The sequence below is a fragment of the Chelonoidis abingdonii genome, chromosome 10 (assembly GCF_003597395.2).
Source record: "Chelonoidis abingdonii isolate Lonesome George chromosome 10, CheloAbing_2.0, whole genome shotgun sequence".
Taxonomy (NCBI): Eukaryota; Metazoa; Chordata; order Testudines; family Testudinidae; genus Chelonoidis; species Chelonoidis abingdonii.
Window position 1 is genome coordinate 5854490 of NC_133778.1, and position 17194 is coordinate 5871683.

Sequence of the window (17194 nt, forward strand, 5' to 3'; positions counted from 1 at the left end):
GTTACCATTAGTGATGTCTGATTTGTATCCATTTATTCTTTTAAGTAAAGACTGTCTGGTTTGGCCAATATACATGGCAGAGGGGCATTGCTGGCACATGATGGCATATATCACATTAGTAGATGTGCAGGTGAATGAGCCCCTGATGGTGTGACTGATGTAGTTGGGTCCTATGATGGTGTCGCTAGAGTAGATATGAGGACAGAGCAGGCAACAGCGTTTGTTGCAGGGATTGGTTCCTGGGTTAGTGTTTCTGTGGTGCGGTGTGTAGTTGCTGGTATTTGCTTCAGGTTGGGGGCTGCCTGTAAGCAAGGACTGGCCTGCCTCCCAAGGTGTGTGAGAGTGGGGGATCGTTTTCTAGGATACGTTGTAGATCATTGATGATGCGCTGGAGAAGTTTTAGCTGGGGGCTGTACATGATGGCCAGTGGTGTTCTGTTATTTTCCTTGTTGCGCCTGTTCTGCAGTAGGCAACTTCTGGGTACCTGTCTCGCTCTGTCAGTCTGTTTTCTCACTTCCCCAGATGAATACTGTCATTTTAAGAATTCTTGATAAAGATCTTTTAGGTGTTTGTCTCTGTCTGAGGGATTGGAGCAAATATGGTTGTATCTTAGGGCTTGGCTGTAGACAATGGATTGTGTGATGTGTTCTGGATGGAAGCTGAAAGGCATGTTGGTAAGAAACGCGGTTAGTAGGTTTCCGGTATAGGGTGGTGTTCATGTGACCATCACTTATTTGCGCTGTAGTGTCCAGGAAATGGATCTCTTGTGTGGATTGGTCCAGCCTGAGGTTGATGGTGGGGTGGAAATTGTTGAAATCCAGGTGGAATTCTTCAAGGGCCTCCTTCCCATGGATCCATATGATGAAGATGTCATCAGTGCAGCACAAGTAAAGACTTAGCTTCATCACAAGGCAAAAAAGCAGCCAACCTTCCCATCTGCAACAATCCCAGCTCAGCAGGAAAAAGCCCAGAAGCAGCTTTGCCAAGAAATGGAAGCAGAGATGAAAGCACAGAATGACTACTCTGTGTTTGGGACCCATTCAAATCCCCCATTCATGTCTGTGACACTTTCACATTTGTCCCAGTGACTTTGATTTAGGATCAAAGTGTGATATCTAAGCACAGTGAGCATGCAGAACATGGCATCACGTGACACATTGGGAGGTGCAGGGGTAGAACATGGGGAGGATAAATGTTATTGTCGCTTACACAGAAGATAATGCTGCTTGGGCAAGGGAAGATTGTGACAGTGATGGGGAAGGAGGGAATCCCTTTGATTCACCCCATCTCCTTTGGGTGTCACCCAAGGCTGAAATGACACAGTTTTCCTACCCCTCTCCTGCTCTTTGTTCTATTTCACTCTATTATACATGAGGAAAATGGTAGAAAAAATATTTCTGTCCAGCACAACCCAGAGCAAGGTGAGAACAAACCTGGATTGAGACAATCTGTCCCCAAACAGGAACTCAATGACCAACAATCACTTTGTAATGGGGAAAATGGCATCAACATGATGCTTGGGATTTGTCTAGGGTAGGAAAAATGAGGGAGGTGAGCTCAGGCCGAAGGGAAAGCTAACCCCAGCCACTGTACCAGGTCATATATGCACTGCAAATGTAGTCACGTTGTTACAACAAGATTGCTGAGCACCTATTTCCATGTACAATCCCAGTGGAGACAAAGCACAGGCTGTTTTTACCTCAGTGTAGCTAGTGTTGACTTTGACTATCTCCCGTACGTGGTGCTGATAGATACTTCTGGCAGGAGAAGGACACACTCCCAACTCCTGTCTTCCACGGGGATTGGTAATGTAGGCACTCTTCCTTTCTGTATTATGCTGTATTAATCTTTGTAATAAAAACCTCACTAATAAATTGATTAAGCCTAGTTATTGGACAGATCTTTTTTTAAATTTATATTTCACCCACAACAAATGTGATCGTGTCCAGTTACTTCAATTGGTTCTACAATTTGTGGTATGCTGTTGTTTACTGTTTCAGAATAGAAATGTTAAAATGCTACCTGTTCCTAGGTAGCACGCCAAATAGCTTGGAGTATTCTTTCCCGCTGGCTGAACTATACTTTAACTTCCCTCATATCATGATGGAAGAGTGGGGAAAAGACCCATAGAAAATAAGATATTATCGTTTTAACAAAAGGTCATTTGTTTCAAAGTCCCCAATAATTCTGAGGTACATTCTGTCAAACAAAAGTAATATCCAATTATGAGACCAAACCACCTTCAGGACAGAGAGAAAAACCCACAACACAGAGGGGTAGAAGATCCTTTCAGTTTTACATAAAATGAAATTCCAGAGCACTCTTGAAATTCCTGATAACTCAAACTCAAAATAGATTTTCCCAAACTCTCTTCACTCAGTGCCATCTCATTATTATTGAGTCACGTTATGTACAAAAGATTTAGCTTCATCACAATGGGGGAGGGAAAGCAGCCAATCTTTCCATCTGCAAATAATCCCAGTTCAGCAGGAAAAGGCCCAGAAGCAGCTTTGCCAAGAGATGGAAGCAGAGATGGAAGCACAGAATGACTACTCTGTGTTTGGGATCCATTCAGATTCCCCATCCAGGTCTTGACAATTTCACATCTAGCCCCAATGACTCTGTTTCAGGATCAAAGTGTGATATCTAAGCACAGAGAGCATGCGGAACATGGCATCACGTGACACATTGGGAGGTGCAGGGGTAGAACGTGGGGAGGATAAACACTATTGTGGCTTACAGAGAAGCTAATGCTGCTGAGGCAAGCAAGGACTGTGACAGTGATGGGGAAAGAGGGACTCCTTTGATCCTTCAGGTGTCACAGAGGCTGAAATGACACATTTTTCCTACCCCTGCTCTTTGTTCTATTTCAATTTATTTTAATTGAGGAAAATGGTAGAAAAAATACTTTTGTCCAGCACAGCCCTGAGCAAGGTGAGAACAACTGGGACTGAGACAATCTGTCCCCAAGGGGCTAAGAATCACTTTGTAATAGGGGAATGGTATCAACATGATCCTTGGGGTTTGTCTAGACTAGGGAAAATGATGCAGAAGAGCTCATCAAGGAGAAAGATAACCCTAGCCACTGTACCGAGGTTCTGTCGGCACTGCAAATGTAGTTGTGTTGTTACATGATCACTAAACTGAGCAGCTACATCCATGTACAATCCCAGTGGAGACAAGGCACAGGTAGTTTTTACCTCAGTGTAGCTAGTCAAGGTCAAACCCATCTCCCTCAGCTGGTGCTGATGAATATTTCTGGCAGGAGGGGGATATAGTCCCAGGTGATAGCAGACAGAGGAGTTGATAAAGGATGATGGGATTCACCCCAAAGAAGAAGAGACAAAAGACAGAGGCAGGCAACTCACGTGGAGCTGAGACACCACACTGAAGAAAATGGTGCAAATTACTTGGGAATTATTTTACAAAAAAACCTTTGGCCAGCTGTAGTCAAGAGGTTTATGGCATTACTGGCCTGTGTGGATTCTCTTATGTCTGATAAAAGCTGACCTCTGTCTAAAACTTTTGCTACACTCAGGGCATGTAAAGGGTCTCTTTACTGTGTGGATTCTTTGATGCGTGATGAGGGTTTTCCTCTCACTAAATCTTTTCCCACATTCGGAGCATGAGTAGGGTCGTTCTCCTGTATGGATTCTCTGATGTGATATAAGGTGTGAACTCTGGCTAAAACTTTTACGGCACTCAAAGCATGTGTAGGGTCTCTCTCCAGTGTGGACTCGCCGATGTGCTGTCAGGTTTGATCTGTGTTTGAAGCTTTTCCCGCACTCAGGGCATGTGAAGGATCTCTCTCCTGTATGGACTCTCTGATGTGTGATGAGGGTTGAGCTCACACTGAAGCTTTTCCCACACTCAGAACATGTGTAGGGTCGCTCTCCTGTGTGAATTCTTTGGTGTGTAATGAGCTGTAATCTTCCATTGAGGCTTTTCCCACACTCAGAGCATGTGTAGGGTTGCTCTCCTGTGTGGATTCTCTTATGTACGATAAAGGCTGAGCTCCAACGAAAGCTTTTCCCACACTCAAAGCATGTGTAGGGTCTCTCTCCACTATGGACTCTCCGATGCCTGATAAGGTGTGAGCTCACATTGAAGCTTTTCCCACACTCAGTGCATGAGTAGGGTCGCTCTCCTGTATGGATTCTCTGATGTGTGATAAGGCTTGAGCGCTGATTGAAGCTTTTCCCACACTCAGCGCACATATAGGGTTTCTCTCCCGTGTTGATTTTTTCATGGCTAATAAGGTCTGAGCAGCTACTGAAGCTTTTATCGGGCCTACGCTGACTCTCACAGGTTTTTGCCTCTGCACGACTCAAAGAAACTTTCTCTTTGGATCTTTCTGCTAACATCCCATGTGGCTCTACTTCCTCAGCAGTTTCCTTCTTGGGAGTCTTCTTCTTGTTCTCACTCACCATCCCATCACCTGGAAGGACAGAGAGAGAATCCAGACATAGGTCACTCCCTGTGCTGGGGAGAAAGGAAACCTCAGAGAGTGGAATGGAAAAAAGTGAGAACAAACCAAAATAAGTGCGGGAAAGATCAAACAAAATAGGATTTGATTTCCACCCTTTATCTCCACCCCTTCCCCAAAGGATAGAGAGGTGGGCAGTAAATTTTCCCACAGTGCACCACAAGCCTAGAGCCAGAGCAGCTATATTAGGTCACTAGAAATTCTGTGTGTGGTCATTTTGACTTGGGTCTTGGCACTGCAGTGTGGACACCAGAATCCTAAGTTCTAGCAAAGGTTAGAAAAGTCTTAACATAGGCTTAAAATATAATACAGACACTCAAGACCAGGGTTTTTTCACATGTCATCTGACTCAATTCCCACTAAGCCTGAGCCCTGGTGACAGTAGGAGTGGGGTCAACCTAAGATGCACAACTTCAGCTACGCGTATCTTAAGTTGACTTACCTGATTTGGAAGGAAATGTCTTCAATAGTAACCTCCTGTCGGGCCTGGACAACAATTGCTTTGGGATCCAAATCCATGGGCCTTTTGCCAAATTCCAAGACACTAGCTGGGGAATACACTTCCCAGATATCTAAAACTATATTGTCATATTGCCAAGTGAACAACAGTGTGTTGACCAAACTAAGTTAAAACCCACAGTGCTTCATCACACTAGCTGACAGAACTAGATCAGAGGGATCTGCGATGCAACTACTGAGCAAATTGAGTCAGTATATTCTTCAGCTAAACTAAAGACAAGTGGAAAAATACCGGTTGTGAAATCACGACAGTGCTGTCGCAATGACAGTTACCATGTAAGAATGGAATTTTACTGAACCCTAAGTTCTACCATGGAACTATTATTCTGGAACGTAGTTTGCTTATCTAAGTTCTCACAATCAGAATTATTATTCAGGGATGTAAATTGTTTTACAACAAACTACCAGTTTGTCTGGATATTAATTTTACTGAACCCTAAGTTCTACCACGGAACTATTATTCTGGAGTGTAGTTTGCTTATCTAAGTTCTCACAATCAGAATTACTATTCAGGGATGTAAACTGTTTTATGACAAACTACCAGTTTGTCTGGGATATCAGTTCTTATAAGTAAAAGGTTAAAAGTGTGATAACTGATAAAAATATGAATGTATTATTGTAGCAAGTGTAAGTGAAATAGTGGTATTGATAATTAAAATACGAAAAAAAAATGCTCAATAGTGCATATGTAAAGTATATTATATTTGAAGTCCTTTGCATTCATGTTAACTTCTAACAAACTGTGTGGTAGGTAGATGCTACAGCCTTTGTAAGAACATCTGCTTTGTATCTGTGCTCTGGAGTGAAAGCTCAGCAAAAATTAATACACTTAACCACAACAGCTTCTAGGTGTTGTGCTATATCTGGCTACGACAATATATATGAAATTAGGTGAGAGGAAGTCTGTAAATTCTATAATTAGCCTATATTAATAGTATATACAGGTCTGTCGCATCTTACGCACATTTAACATGCACAAATACAGCTTTACGCGGTCAACAAAAACAAAAGAGAAAAATAACAATTTTAATACTGTACCTGCCTGATTTTGTTTGTCTGTTTTGTTGACGACTTTCAGTGCGCCACTGTAGGGGCCAGTCGGTGCCAGGTCTGGAGCAAGCCCGGCAGCCCGCGTCCTTCCCTCCCCACCAACCAACAGGGCGCGCGCTCCACTGGCCGGGGCATGTCTGCAATGCAGGGAGTCTCGCTAGCTAGAGTGCAGCCACCGACCACGCAGAGGCTCACCAGCGTGGCCGCGGGAGGCAGCTGCCCAGTAAGAGGCATCGAAAGTTTGCACCCTGTTTTTTGTTGTTGTTGTTGTTGTTGCTTCACTGCTCCAGCTGCCTTTCTTTCTTTTTTGCTTGGGGTGGCAAAAAAGCCAGAGCCGGCCCTGCCTGTAGTGCGGGCGATTCCGCCTGCCATTACACTCAATGTAATTTTGACTATATACGATCTTCGCTTTACGTGCTGACTGTGGAACGTAACTCCAGCGTAAGATGAGACAGACCTGTATAGTATGAAAATTGTATATAATATCACATATGTTTCCTGAACTCTCCTCACGTTACTATCTTCCAAAATGCTTTTTCACTTACATTAAACAAAGAGCTGAAACATTGTGATTAAGGGCTAGGCACAAACATAGCATAGATCAATGCTTCAAAAAGTTGGGAAGGCCCCTGGCAGTCTAGGCTGGTTTGTTTACCTGCCATGTCCGCAGGTTCGGCCGACTGCGGCTCCCACTGGCCGTGGTTTGCTGCTCCAGGCCAATGGGGGCTGTGAGAAGGGCGGCCAGCACATCCCTCGGCCCGCGTCGCTTCCGGCAGCCCCCATTGGCCTGGGACAGCAAACCACGGCCAGTGGGAGCTGCAATTGGCCGAACCTGCTGTTTTAGAATAGAAATATTAAAATGCTACCTGTTCCTAGGCAGCACACCAAATAGCTTGGAGTATTCTTTCCCGCTGGCTGAACTACACTTGAACCTGCCCCATATCATGATGGAGGGGTGGGTAAAAGACCCATAAAAAATAAGATATTATCGCTTTAGCAAACGGTCATTTGTCTCAAAGTTCCCAATAATTCTGAGGTACATTCTGTCAAACAAAAGTAATATCCAATTATGAGACCAAACCACCTTCAGGACAGAGAGAAAAACCCAAAGCACAGAGGGGCAGAAGACACTTTCAGTTTCATATAAAAATAAAATTCCAGAGCAAGTTATGTCTGATAGCTCAAAATCAAACACATTGAGAGGCAGAGGGGTAGAACGTGGAGAGGATAAACGCTATTGTGGCTTACACAGAAGCTAATGCTGCTGGGATGAGGGCGGATTGTGACAGTGATGGGAAAGGAGGGAATCCCTTTGATTCACCCCATCTCCTTCAGGTGTCACAGAGGCTGAAATGACAATTTCTCCTTATGCCGCTCCTGCTTTTGTTCCATTTCAATCTATTTTAATTGAGGAAAATGGTAGAAAAAAATTATTCTGTCCAGCACAACCCTGAGCAACGTGAGAACAAGTGGGATTGAGACAATCTTTCCTCAAGAGGGAACACTGTGGGCTGTCTACACTATTCCGATTTTACAGAAACCAATTTTTGGAAACAGATTGCATAAAGTCGAGTGCACGAGGCCACATTAAGCAGGTTTATTTGGTGGTGTGCATCCATGTACCGAGGCTAGCGTCGATTTCCAGAGCGCTGCTCTGTGGGTAGCTATCCCATAGTTCCCGCAGTCTCCCCCGCCCATTGGAATTCTGGGTTGAGATACCAATGCATGATGGGGCCAAACAGTGTCATGGGTGATTCTGGGTAAATGTCGTCAGACAATCCTCCCTCTGTGAAAGCAATGGCGGACAATCATTTTGCGCCCTTTTCCCTGGATTCCCCAGGCAGATGTCATAGCCCATTCAGCCTTTTTTCACTGTCACCATATGTCTACTAGATGTTGCTAACAGACACGGTACTGCAGCACTACACAGCAGCATCCCCTTGCCTTTTGCAAGTTAGCAAAGATGGTTACCACCTCTACTGTACAGTCTGCTGCTTTGCAAGTTGGCAATGACGGTTACCAGTCATACTGTACTGTCTGCTGCTGTCACGGGTGCTCCTGGCTGGCCTGGTGAGGTCGGCTGGGGGCGCATGGATAAAAATGGGAATGACTCCCCAGGTCATTCCCTTCTTTGAGTTTTGTCTAAAGGCAGAGTCAGTCCTGCCGAGAATATCAGGCAAGCCTACAAAAGAACCAGAGACGCAAATGGCCACTCCGGGTCAGAGTCCCAGACATCCCGCAGAAATGATGAGCTGCATGCCATTCTAGGGGGTGCTCCTGCAACAACATCACCCGTTGCTTCCCTCCTCCCACACCCCTCCTGGGCTACCGTGGTAGCTATCTCCCCATTTGTGTGATGAAGTAATAAAGAATGCAGGAATTTGAAACAACACTGACTTTATTGCCTCTGCAAGCAGAGATCAAAGGGGGGAGGGGAGGGAAGCCTCCAGCTGCTATGATATTCCAGGCAGGACTGAATCTCCAGGAGACAAAGCTTAAAGAAAGGAATGACCAGGAGTCATTCCCATTTTTGCCCAGGCACCCCTGGCCGACCTCACTGAGGCCTGCCAGGAGCTCTCACAGGACGACGATGACGGATATCAGTCATATTGTACCGTCTGCCGTCCGCAAGGGAAGGGAAGGGGACGCTGCTGTGTAGCGCTGCAGCACTGTGTCTGCCAGTTGCAACCAGTAGACATATGGTGACATTGAAAAAAGGCGAGAAACTATTTTTTCCCGTTTGGTTTCAAACGGGGGGCGGGAGAGGGGGATGTCTGCCGACGACTTATACCCTGAACCACCCGTGACAATGTTTTTGACCCTTCTGGCTTTGGGAGCTCAGCCAAGATTTCAAATGGTTTTCAGAGAGTGTGGGAACTGTGGGATAGCTACAGTCGTCAGTCACCCCTCCCTCCGTGAGCATCTATTTCATTTCTTGGCTTTCTGGTACACTTGTCTCAGCTCCTTAAGTTTCATGCAGCACTGTGTTGAGTCCCTGTTGTGGCCTCTGTCCATCATAGCCTTGGAGATTTTTTCAAATGTTTTGGCATTTCATCTCTTGGAACGGATTTCTGATAGAATAGATTCATCTCCCTATACAGAGATCAGCTTCAGTATCTCCCGTACAGTCCATGCTGGAGCTCTTTTTTGATTCTAGGACTGCATGGTCACTTGTGTTGATCGGCGCTCCACGCTGGGCAAACAGGAAATGAAATTCAAAAGTTCACAGGGCTTTTCCTGTCTACCTGGCTAGTGCATCTGAGTTCAGATTGCTGTCCAGAACAGTCACAACGGTGCACTGTGGGATAGCTCCCAGAGGCCAATACCGTCGAATTGCGGCCACACTAACCCTGATCCGAAATGGCAATACCAATTTCAGTGCTACTCCTCTCGTCGGGGAGGAGTACAGATATCAATATTAAGAGCCCTTTATATGGAAATAAAGGGCTTCGTTGTGCGGATGGGTGCAGCGTTAATTCGGTTTAACGCTGCTAAATTCGAAATAAACTCGTAGTGTAGACCAGGCCTGTGACTAACAATCACTTTCTAATGGGGGAATAGTATCAATGTAACGCTTGGGGTTTGTCTAGATTAGGAAAAATGATGGAGGTGAGCTCAGGTCAAGGGGAAAGTTAACTCTAGCCACTGTACCCAGATTATGTCTGCACTGCAAATGTAGTTGTGTTGTTACAACAAGATCATCAAGATGAGCAGCTACCTCCATGTAGAACCCCACTGGGGACAAGGCATGGGTAGTTTTTACCTCAGTGTAGCTAGTCAAGGTCCACCCATCTTCCCCACCTGGTGCTGATGGATATTTCTGGCAGGAGGACACACTCCCAGGAGATATAAGAGAAAGAAGTTGATAAAGTTTGATGGGAATGACCCCAAAGGAGGGGAAGGGGCAAAAGACAGAGGCAGGAAACTCACATGGAGCTGAGAGACCACACTGAAGAAAATGGTACAAATTATGTGGGAATTCGCTAATGTATTTCTTTAAAAATCTTTGGTCAGCCCTAGTCAAGACATTTATGGCATTACTCGCCTGTGTGGATTCTCTTATGTCGGATAAAACTTGAGCTCCAACGAAAGCTTTTCCCGCACTCAAGGCATCTGTAGGGTCTCTCTCCAGTATGGATTCTCCGATGTCTGATGAGGTATGCACTGACTTTGAAGCTTTTCCCGCACTCAGGGCATGTGAAGGAGCCTGCTCCAGTGTGGATTCTCTGATGTGTGATAAGGTGTGAGCGCTTGACGAAGCTTTTCCCGCACTCTGAGCACTTGTAGGATGTTTCTCCCATGTGGACTCTCCGGTGTCTGATGAAGTATGAGCTGTCTTTGTAACTTTTTCCGCAGTCAGAGCATGTCAAGGAGCCCCCTCCTGCATGGATTCGCTGATGTCTGATGAGGTGTGAAGTCACACTGAAGCTTTTTCCGCACTCAGAACACTTGTAGGGGCGCTCGCCTGTGTGAATTCTCTGATGTCTGATAAGGTGTGAGCTCTCACTGAAGCTCTTCTCGCACTCAAAACACTTGTAGGGTCGCTCTCCTGTGTGGATTCTTTTATGTATGATGAGGTTTGAGCTTCGATTGAAGCTTTTCCCACACTCAGAGCACGTGTAAGGTCGCTCTCCTGTGTGGATTCTCTGATGTGTGATAAGGTCTGAGCGCCGAGTGAAGTGTTTCCCGCACTCAGAACACGTGTAGGGTCTCTCTCCCATGTTGATTCTACCATGTCTAATAAAGTCTGAGCCACCACTGAAGGTTTTCTCTGGTCTATGCTGACTCTCACAGACTTTAGCCTCTGCACAACTCCAAGATATTTTCCCTTTGGATCTTCCTGCTAATGTCCCATGTGGTTCTACTTGCTCAGCATCTTCCTCGAAGGAGGTGGTCTTCTTGTTTTCACTCACCATCCCATTGCCTGGAAGGAGAGAGAATCCAGACATCAGTCACTTCCTGTGCTGGGGATAAAAGAAACCTTAGGAAAGGATAGCTCAGTGGTTTGAGCATTGGCCTGCTAAACCCAGGGTTGTGAGTTCAATCCTTGAGAGGGCCATTTAGGGATTTGAGGCAAAAATCTGTCTGGAGATTGGTCCTGCTTTAAGCCGGGGTTGGACTAGATGACCTCCTGAGGTCCCTTCCAATCCTGATAGTCTATGATTCATAGAGCCTATGAAAGGAATGGAAAAAGGTGGGAACAAACCAAAATAAATGACAGAGATATAAAAGAAATCAGGATTTGATTTCTACCTTTACCGCCCATCCTCAAATCTCTTCCCCAGAAGACAGAGAGGTGAGCAGTAAATTTTCCCACAGTGCACCACAGTCTTAGAGCTAGAGAGGACACATTCTGGGAGGGGAAACTAGTGACTCTGGAATGTGGTTACTTTGATTCAGGTCTGGGAACTGCTGTGTGGACGCCAGAGCCCTAGGTTCCAGCACAGGTTAAAAAAAGTCTTAATATAGGGTTAAAATACAATGGAGATACACAAGCCCATGGTTTCTTCAAGATCGTTAAGCTGAGCAGCTAACTCCATGTACAATCCCAGTGCAGATAAGGCACAGGTACTTTTTACCTCACTGTAGGATCAACCCCATCTCCCCAATCAGGCACTGATGGTATTTCTGGCAGGACGACAACACAATACCAGGACATATCAGACAAAGAGTTGTGAAAGAAGGGGGAGGTGCAAAAGACAGAGACAGGCAACTCTCGTGGAGCTGAGAGGCCACACTGAAGAAAATGGTGCAAACTACTTGGGAATTACCTAATGTATTTCTTTACAAATCTCTGGCCAGCCCTAGTCAAGGCATTTTTGGCATTACTTGCCTGTGTGGGTTCTCTTATGTCTCATAAAAGCTGAGTCCTGTCTAAAACGTCTCCCGCACTCAGGGCACGTGAAGGAGCGCTCTCCTGTGTGGATTCTCTGATGTGTGATAAGGTGTGAGCGCCGATTGAAGCTTTTCTCACACTCGGAGCATGTGTACGATCGCTCTCCTGTGTGGACTCTCCGATGTCTGCTGAGGTTTGAGCTGTGGTTGAAGCTTTTCTCACAATAGCAGCATGAGTAGGGTCTCTCTCCCGTGTTGATTCTTTCGTGTCTAATAAGGTCTGAGCAGCTACTAAAGCTTTTCTCTGGCCCATGCTGACTCTCACAGGCTTTAACCTCTCCACAGTTCCCAGAAACTTTCTCTTTGCATCTTCCTGCTAATATCCCATGTGGTTCCAGTTGCTTAGCATCAACCTGCTGTAGATTCTGCTCCTCATTCTCACTCACCATCCAATTACCTGGAAGGAGAGAGAGAATCCAGGCATCGGTCACTCCCTGTGCTGGGGAGAAAGGAAACCCCAGAGAGGAAAGGGAGAAGGTGGGACCACACCAAAATAAGAGCTGGAGACATCAAACAAAAAAGGATTTGATTTGCATCCCTGCCCCAACCTGCCCTACCAAAAGCCCTTCCCCTGCAGACAGAGAGACGGGGTCATTTCTGGGTCCACATCCCATTAAGGGGGAAGGAAGATAGGAGAGGGAGCTACAGCCTGGTGTCAGTCAGGAGAGGAAGGAAGCCAGGAGTGGCATCTGCCACGAGGATGCCACACTTGCTGGGAACAATTCTGAGTTCAGAGAAGTCACAAGACCTTTGTAAGGAATCCCAAACGTTTCCTTCATTCATGTACAGTTTCTGAGTTGGTTAGCTGAGGCCTCACCTGTCTGGAGCTCTCTTTCCTCAGAGCCCTGGAGATCTGGGACCCATGGCTCTTCCCCTTGTTCCAGCCTGGAGATCATGTCAGGTTTGGAAACTGGAAACCCTGCGTAAGAGAACAAAAACAAGAGAGATCAGTGGAATTTGTGGGATACTTCCATGGTGTTACCCTCAGCTCACTTTTAAGCATTCTTGGGCTCCAATCAGTAGGCGAGTTATTATTATTAATCATCTTCATTACAGTAGTGCCTAAGGGCCAATAAAAAATGGGGCCCCATTGTTCTCAGCATTGTATAGACACAGAGAAGTAGAATGTCCATACCCTGAGGTGGGGGAAGAATTAGAACACAGGAGCAGAGTGAACAATGTAATGGCAGATGGATATGACAAACACAGGCATAACCTGATATGATTGTACTTAACTGTGATGGGGTACACAGTCCCCACATTGGGCCTGATAAGGCTAAAGGACACTACTGATCCCGAGGCCTGCAGAGCATGCTTCAGCTGGAGGAACAGGTTAAAAGATGCTTAGAAGTCCAAGGAAATGGGAGAGAGGGAACAGGCTAAGGGAAAACAGGTCCTTCTCCTGAAAAGCCACTTGGAAGGTTGGACCTGGGATACAACGTGAGGACCCCAGGCCATGCCATCTCCAAAACCCACTCCTTCTTTTCTCACAACCAACAGACCCCACAGGGCTCTGCTCTTTTGAACTCAAGGGGAGCTGGAGTGGGAGATGAGATGCTAACTAGAGACCTCGGCAGAGGCCGCTGCCATGGGGGAGAACTACTTGGTGTCCCTTGGGTCCAAAGCTGAAACACCAAAAGCCAGTCTGGTGCACCTCCGGAGCCCCCAAGTCCCACTGAGCCCAAACCTCACTGAGGCTATCCAGCTAGTCTTGGAGACAGGAATACAAAGACCAAAAGAGGAGCCTGGAAGTCCACCTTCAGCTAGTGAAAAGACATTTGGGGTCAAGCCGAGCAGCCTTATTTGAAGGGGACATCCCACTCAGAAGAATTAAAGGCAAAACCTGAGGACTGCTTGCATGTGAGCAGCCAGGCCATTTCAGATCGGACTGCCCACTCATGGACTATAATTATGGGCAGGCCTGGAGAGTGGATAACTGGGCTCAGAAAATGGGCCCAGGGAAAATGTTAGTCTCCTTGCTGGTGAATGCAGTAAAAGTACAAAATAGACTCTGGATGCAGTCAGACTTTAGTCAGGGAATGACTGGTTGAATCGGAAGGAGAATCTAGAGGCATGATCTACTGCCAATGTATCCATGCAACATACAACCCTGTTCGATGAGACCAACTCATTCTGCAAGACCACATCTAGACAGTGCAGGCCAGAGTGGCCAAAGAGCTGGCTTATCTGGTCATACTTTGGCATGACTGGAAGTTTTTCAGGGAGGATGTCCAGGGATGTCATGGAGCATCTGCAGAGGGGCTAGAGCCTGGACTGGAAGAACCAGGAGGACAGCAGATGGCCATGGTGGCCAAGAGGAGGTGCCAAGAGGAGATGGCTCCATTGGAAGCCAAAGATCCAAGAGACAGAAAGTATGCTGATGGACAAATGACTTTTCACCTGAACTTAAATGAAGCAGTAGAGGCCTGCTACCACCTTGCAACCTGGACCTGCTGTCTAACAAATAAACATTGTGGGAGAGCAAAGGAGGGACCAAACCCTGAGCTAGGTTTACGAACATCTCACCCATGCAGATGACAAAGTGCTAGATACTCAGCAGCTGAAACAGTGGCCCTATTTCTGATAGGGGAGGTCAGAATGCAGCTTTGATACCCAGGAATTTCCAAAGGGATGTGCTTCAATTGGCTCATGCAGTGCTGTGCCGGGGCACCTGGGGCCAGAGAAGACACTCAACAGAGTGACCACAGAGTTCTACTGGCTGGGCATCCACCCCAGAGGCACGGGACTATTGTGCAACCTGTCCCAAATGCCAGTGGGTGAGCCAGAAAAAGATCTTAGAGGCCCCCTGTTACTACTATCCTCTGCAGGGGTTCCTCTGACTGTCAACTGCCGGGATTGGGGGACAGGGAAAGGATCACTGGATGATTGCCCTGTTGTGTCCATTTCTTTGGAAGCATCTGAAATTGGGCCCTGTCAGAAGACAGGATATTGGGCTAGATGGACCATTGCTCTGACCCAGTATGGCCAGTCTTATGTTCTTATGAATAGGCAAAGAGCTGGTGGGCCCATTGAAAACGTCTGCAGTCAGGTACTAATGTAGATTGGTGACCTTGGACTGTGCAACCACATAACCAGAGGCTATTCCCCTCTGGTCAGAAATGGCAGCTGTCATTGCCAGTAAGCTCATGAAAGTTGCCTGAATAGGGATCTTAAAAGAATTACTGACAGAGCAAGGGACAAACATCACCTCACAATTAATGAAGTCAAGTTCAAGTCCTTGAAGACGTCAGTATACAACCACCAAACCGACAGCCTGGTGGAACAGTTTAACAAAACATCAAAAAATTGAGGAAGGTCATGACCACTGACTCCTAACACTGGGACCATCCTACCTGTTCTCACCACTCATGAGGTGCCCCAAGCATCGACAGGTTTTTTCCCCATTTGAATTACTTAATGGGAGGCAAACAAGGGGAATCCTGGACCTCCTCCATGAGACATGGGAAGGGCAGAACTCCAGAACAACCAACGTAGTGCAGTATGTTATACAGTCAAGAAAGAAACTGAAGACCCTGGGGGCACTTGTGAGGGAAAAAGCTGAAAATGGCGAACACAACCAGGAGCAGGTCAACAGCAAGGCCTCTCTTTGAGGGCTCCAACCTGGAGACAGAGCGATACTTCTGCTGCTGACTTTGAATCCAAGCTACTGGCCTGATGGCAAGGCTCTTTCAAGGTGATAAGACAGGTGGGGGAGATTATTTATGAGGTCTGGTAACCCAGAAGGAAGACATCAACCTTTCTGGGAACATTCAGTTATCCTCATGCAATCAGACTATTATCAAAAGGAGGCTTGGAAAGCAACTGGGCTAAACAAGAAACAAAAAATAAGCATCTTGTGCCAAATCCCATGCAGAAGGTTCCTGAGTTTAACCTTCCACAGTCATCTTGGTCAACGCTGAACCAAATTTGAACCAACCATGGTAGATGCGGATATCTAATTAAAAAATGGAAAATCAAGGACTCCCCAGCGTGCGAGTGTGGTTCCCCATGACAGACCATCGAACATATCACTACCTACTGCACAACTGATAAATATGAAGGAGGCATTACTGCAGTAGGTCCTGCTACTCCTGATGTAGCCATTTGGCATGATCAACTTCAGGTGAAACTGTACTTGCTGCTGTACGCCAACCATACAAAAGAAGATTACAAATATTTGCACTGTAAAAAATGATGAACAAAAGAAATAGTATTTTTCAATTCACCTCATACAAGTACTGTAGTACAATCTCTTTATTGTGAAAGTGCAATTTACAATGCAGATTTTTTTGTTACATAACTGCACTCAGAAACAAAACAATGTAAAACTTTAGAGCCTACAAGTCCACTCACTTCTACATCTTGTTCAGTCAATCACTAAGACGAACAAGTTTCTTTACATTTACAGGAGATAATGCTGCTCGCTTCTTATTTACAATGTCACCTGAAAGTGAGAACAGGCTTTGCCTGGCACTTTTCTGGCATTGCAAGGTATTTACGTGCCAGATATGTCGTGCTAGGAGTCTGCTATAGACCACCAAACCAAGAGGATGAGGTGGACAAGGCTTTCTTCTGGCAACTAACAGAAGTTACTAGATCACAGGCCCTGATTCTCATGGGGGACTTCAATCACCCCGATATCTGCTGGGAGAGCAATACAGTGGTGCACAGACAACCCAGGAAGTTTTTGGAAAGTGTAGGGGACAATTTCCTGGTGCAAGTGCTGGAGGAACCAACTAGGGGCAGAGCTCTTCTTGACCTGCTGCTCACAAACAGGGAAGAATTAGTAGGGGAAGCAAAAGTGGATGGGAACCTGGGAGGCAGTGACCATGAGATGGTCGAGTTCAAGATCCTGACACAAGGAAGAAAGGAGAGCAGCAGAATACGGAGCCTGGACTTCAGAAAAGCAGACTTTGACTCCTTCAGGGAACTGATAGGCAGGATCCCCTGGGAGAATAACATGAGGGGGAAAGGAGTTCAGGAGAGCTGGCTGTATTTTAAAGAATACTTACTGAGGTTGCAGGAATAAACCATCCCGATGTGAAGAAAGAATAGTAAATATGACAAGTGATCAGCTTGGCTTAACAGTGAACTCCTTGTTGATCTTAAACACAAAAAAGAAGCTTACAAGAAATGGAAGATGGGACAAATGACCAGGGAGGAGGATAAAAATATTGCTCAGGCATGCAGGAGTGAAATCAGGAAGGCCAAATCACACTTGGAGTTGCAGCTAGCAAGAGATGT

General features: G+C 46.0%; 1 protein-coding gene across 2 annotated transcripts in view; it reads right to left on the reverse strand.

The window, feature by feature from the left end:
- Nucleotides 1-2279: 2279 nt before the first annotated feature.
- Nucleotides 2280-17194, reverse strand: part of LOC116818559 (uncharacterized) — a 98391-nt gene continuing 83476 nt past the window's right edge. For both annotated transcript variants that reach the window (XM_075069883.1, XM_032769562.2), the window contains 4 exons: nt 12768-12869; nt 11889-12347; nt 10101-10979; nt 2280-4438 (listed from right to left, as the gene is read on the reverse strand). In XM_075069883.1, coding sequence (XP_074925984.1) covers nt 3468-4438; nt 10101-10979; nt 11889-12347; nt 12768-12869 — 2411 coding nt within the window. In that variant the 3' untranslated portion in view covers nt 2280-3467. The remainder of the gene's footprint in view (nt 4439-10100; nt 10980-11888; nt 12348-12767; nt 12870-17194) is intronic.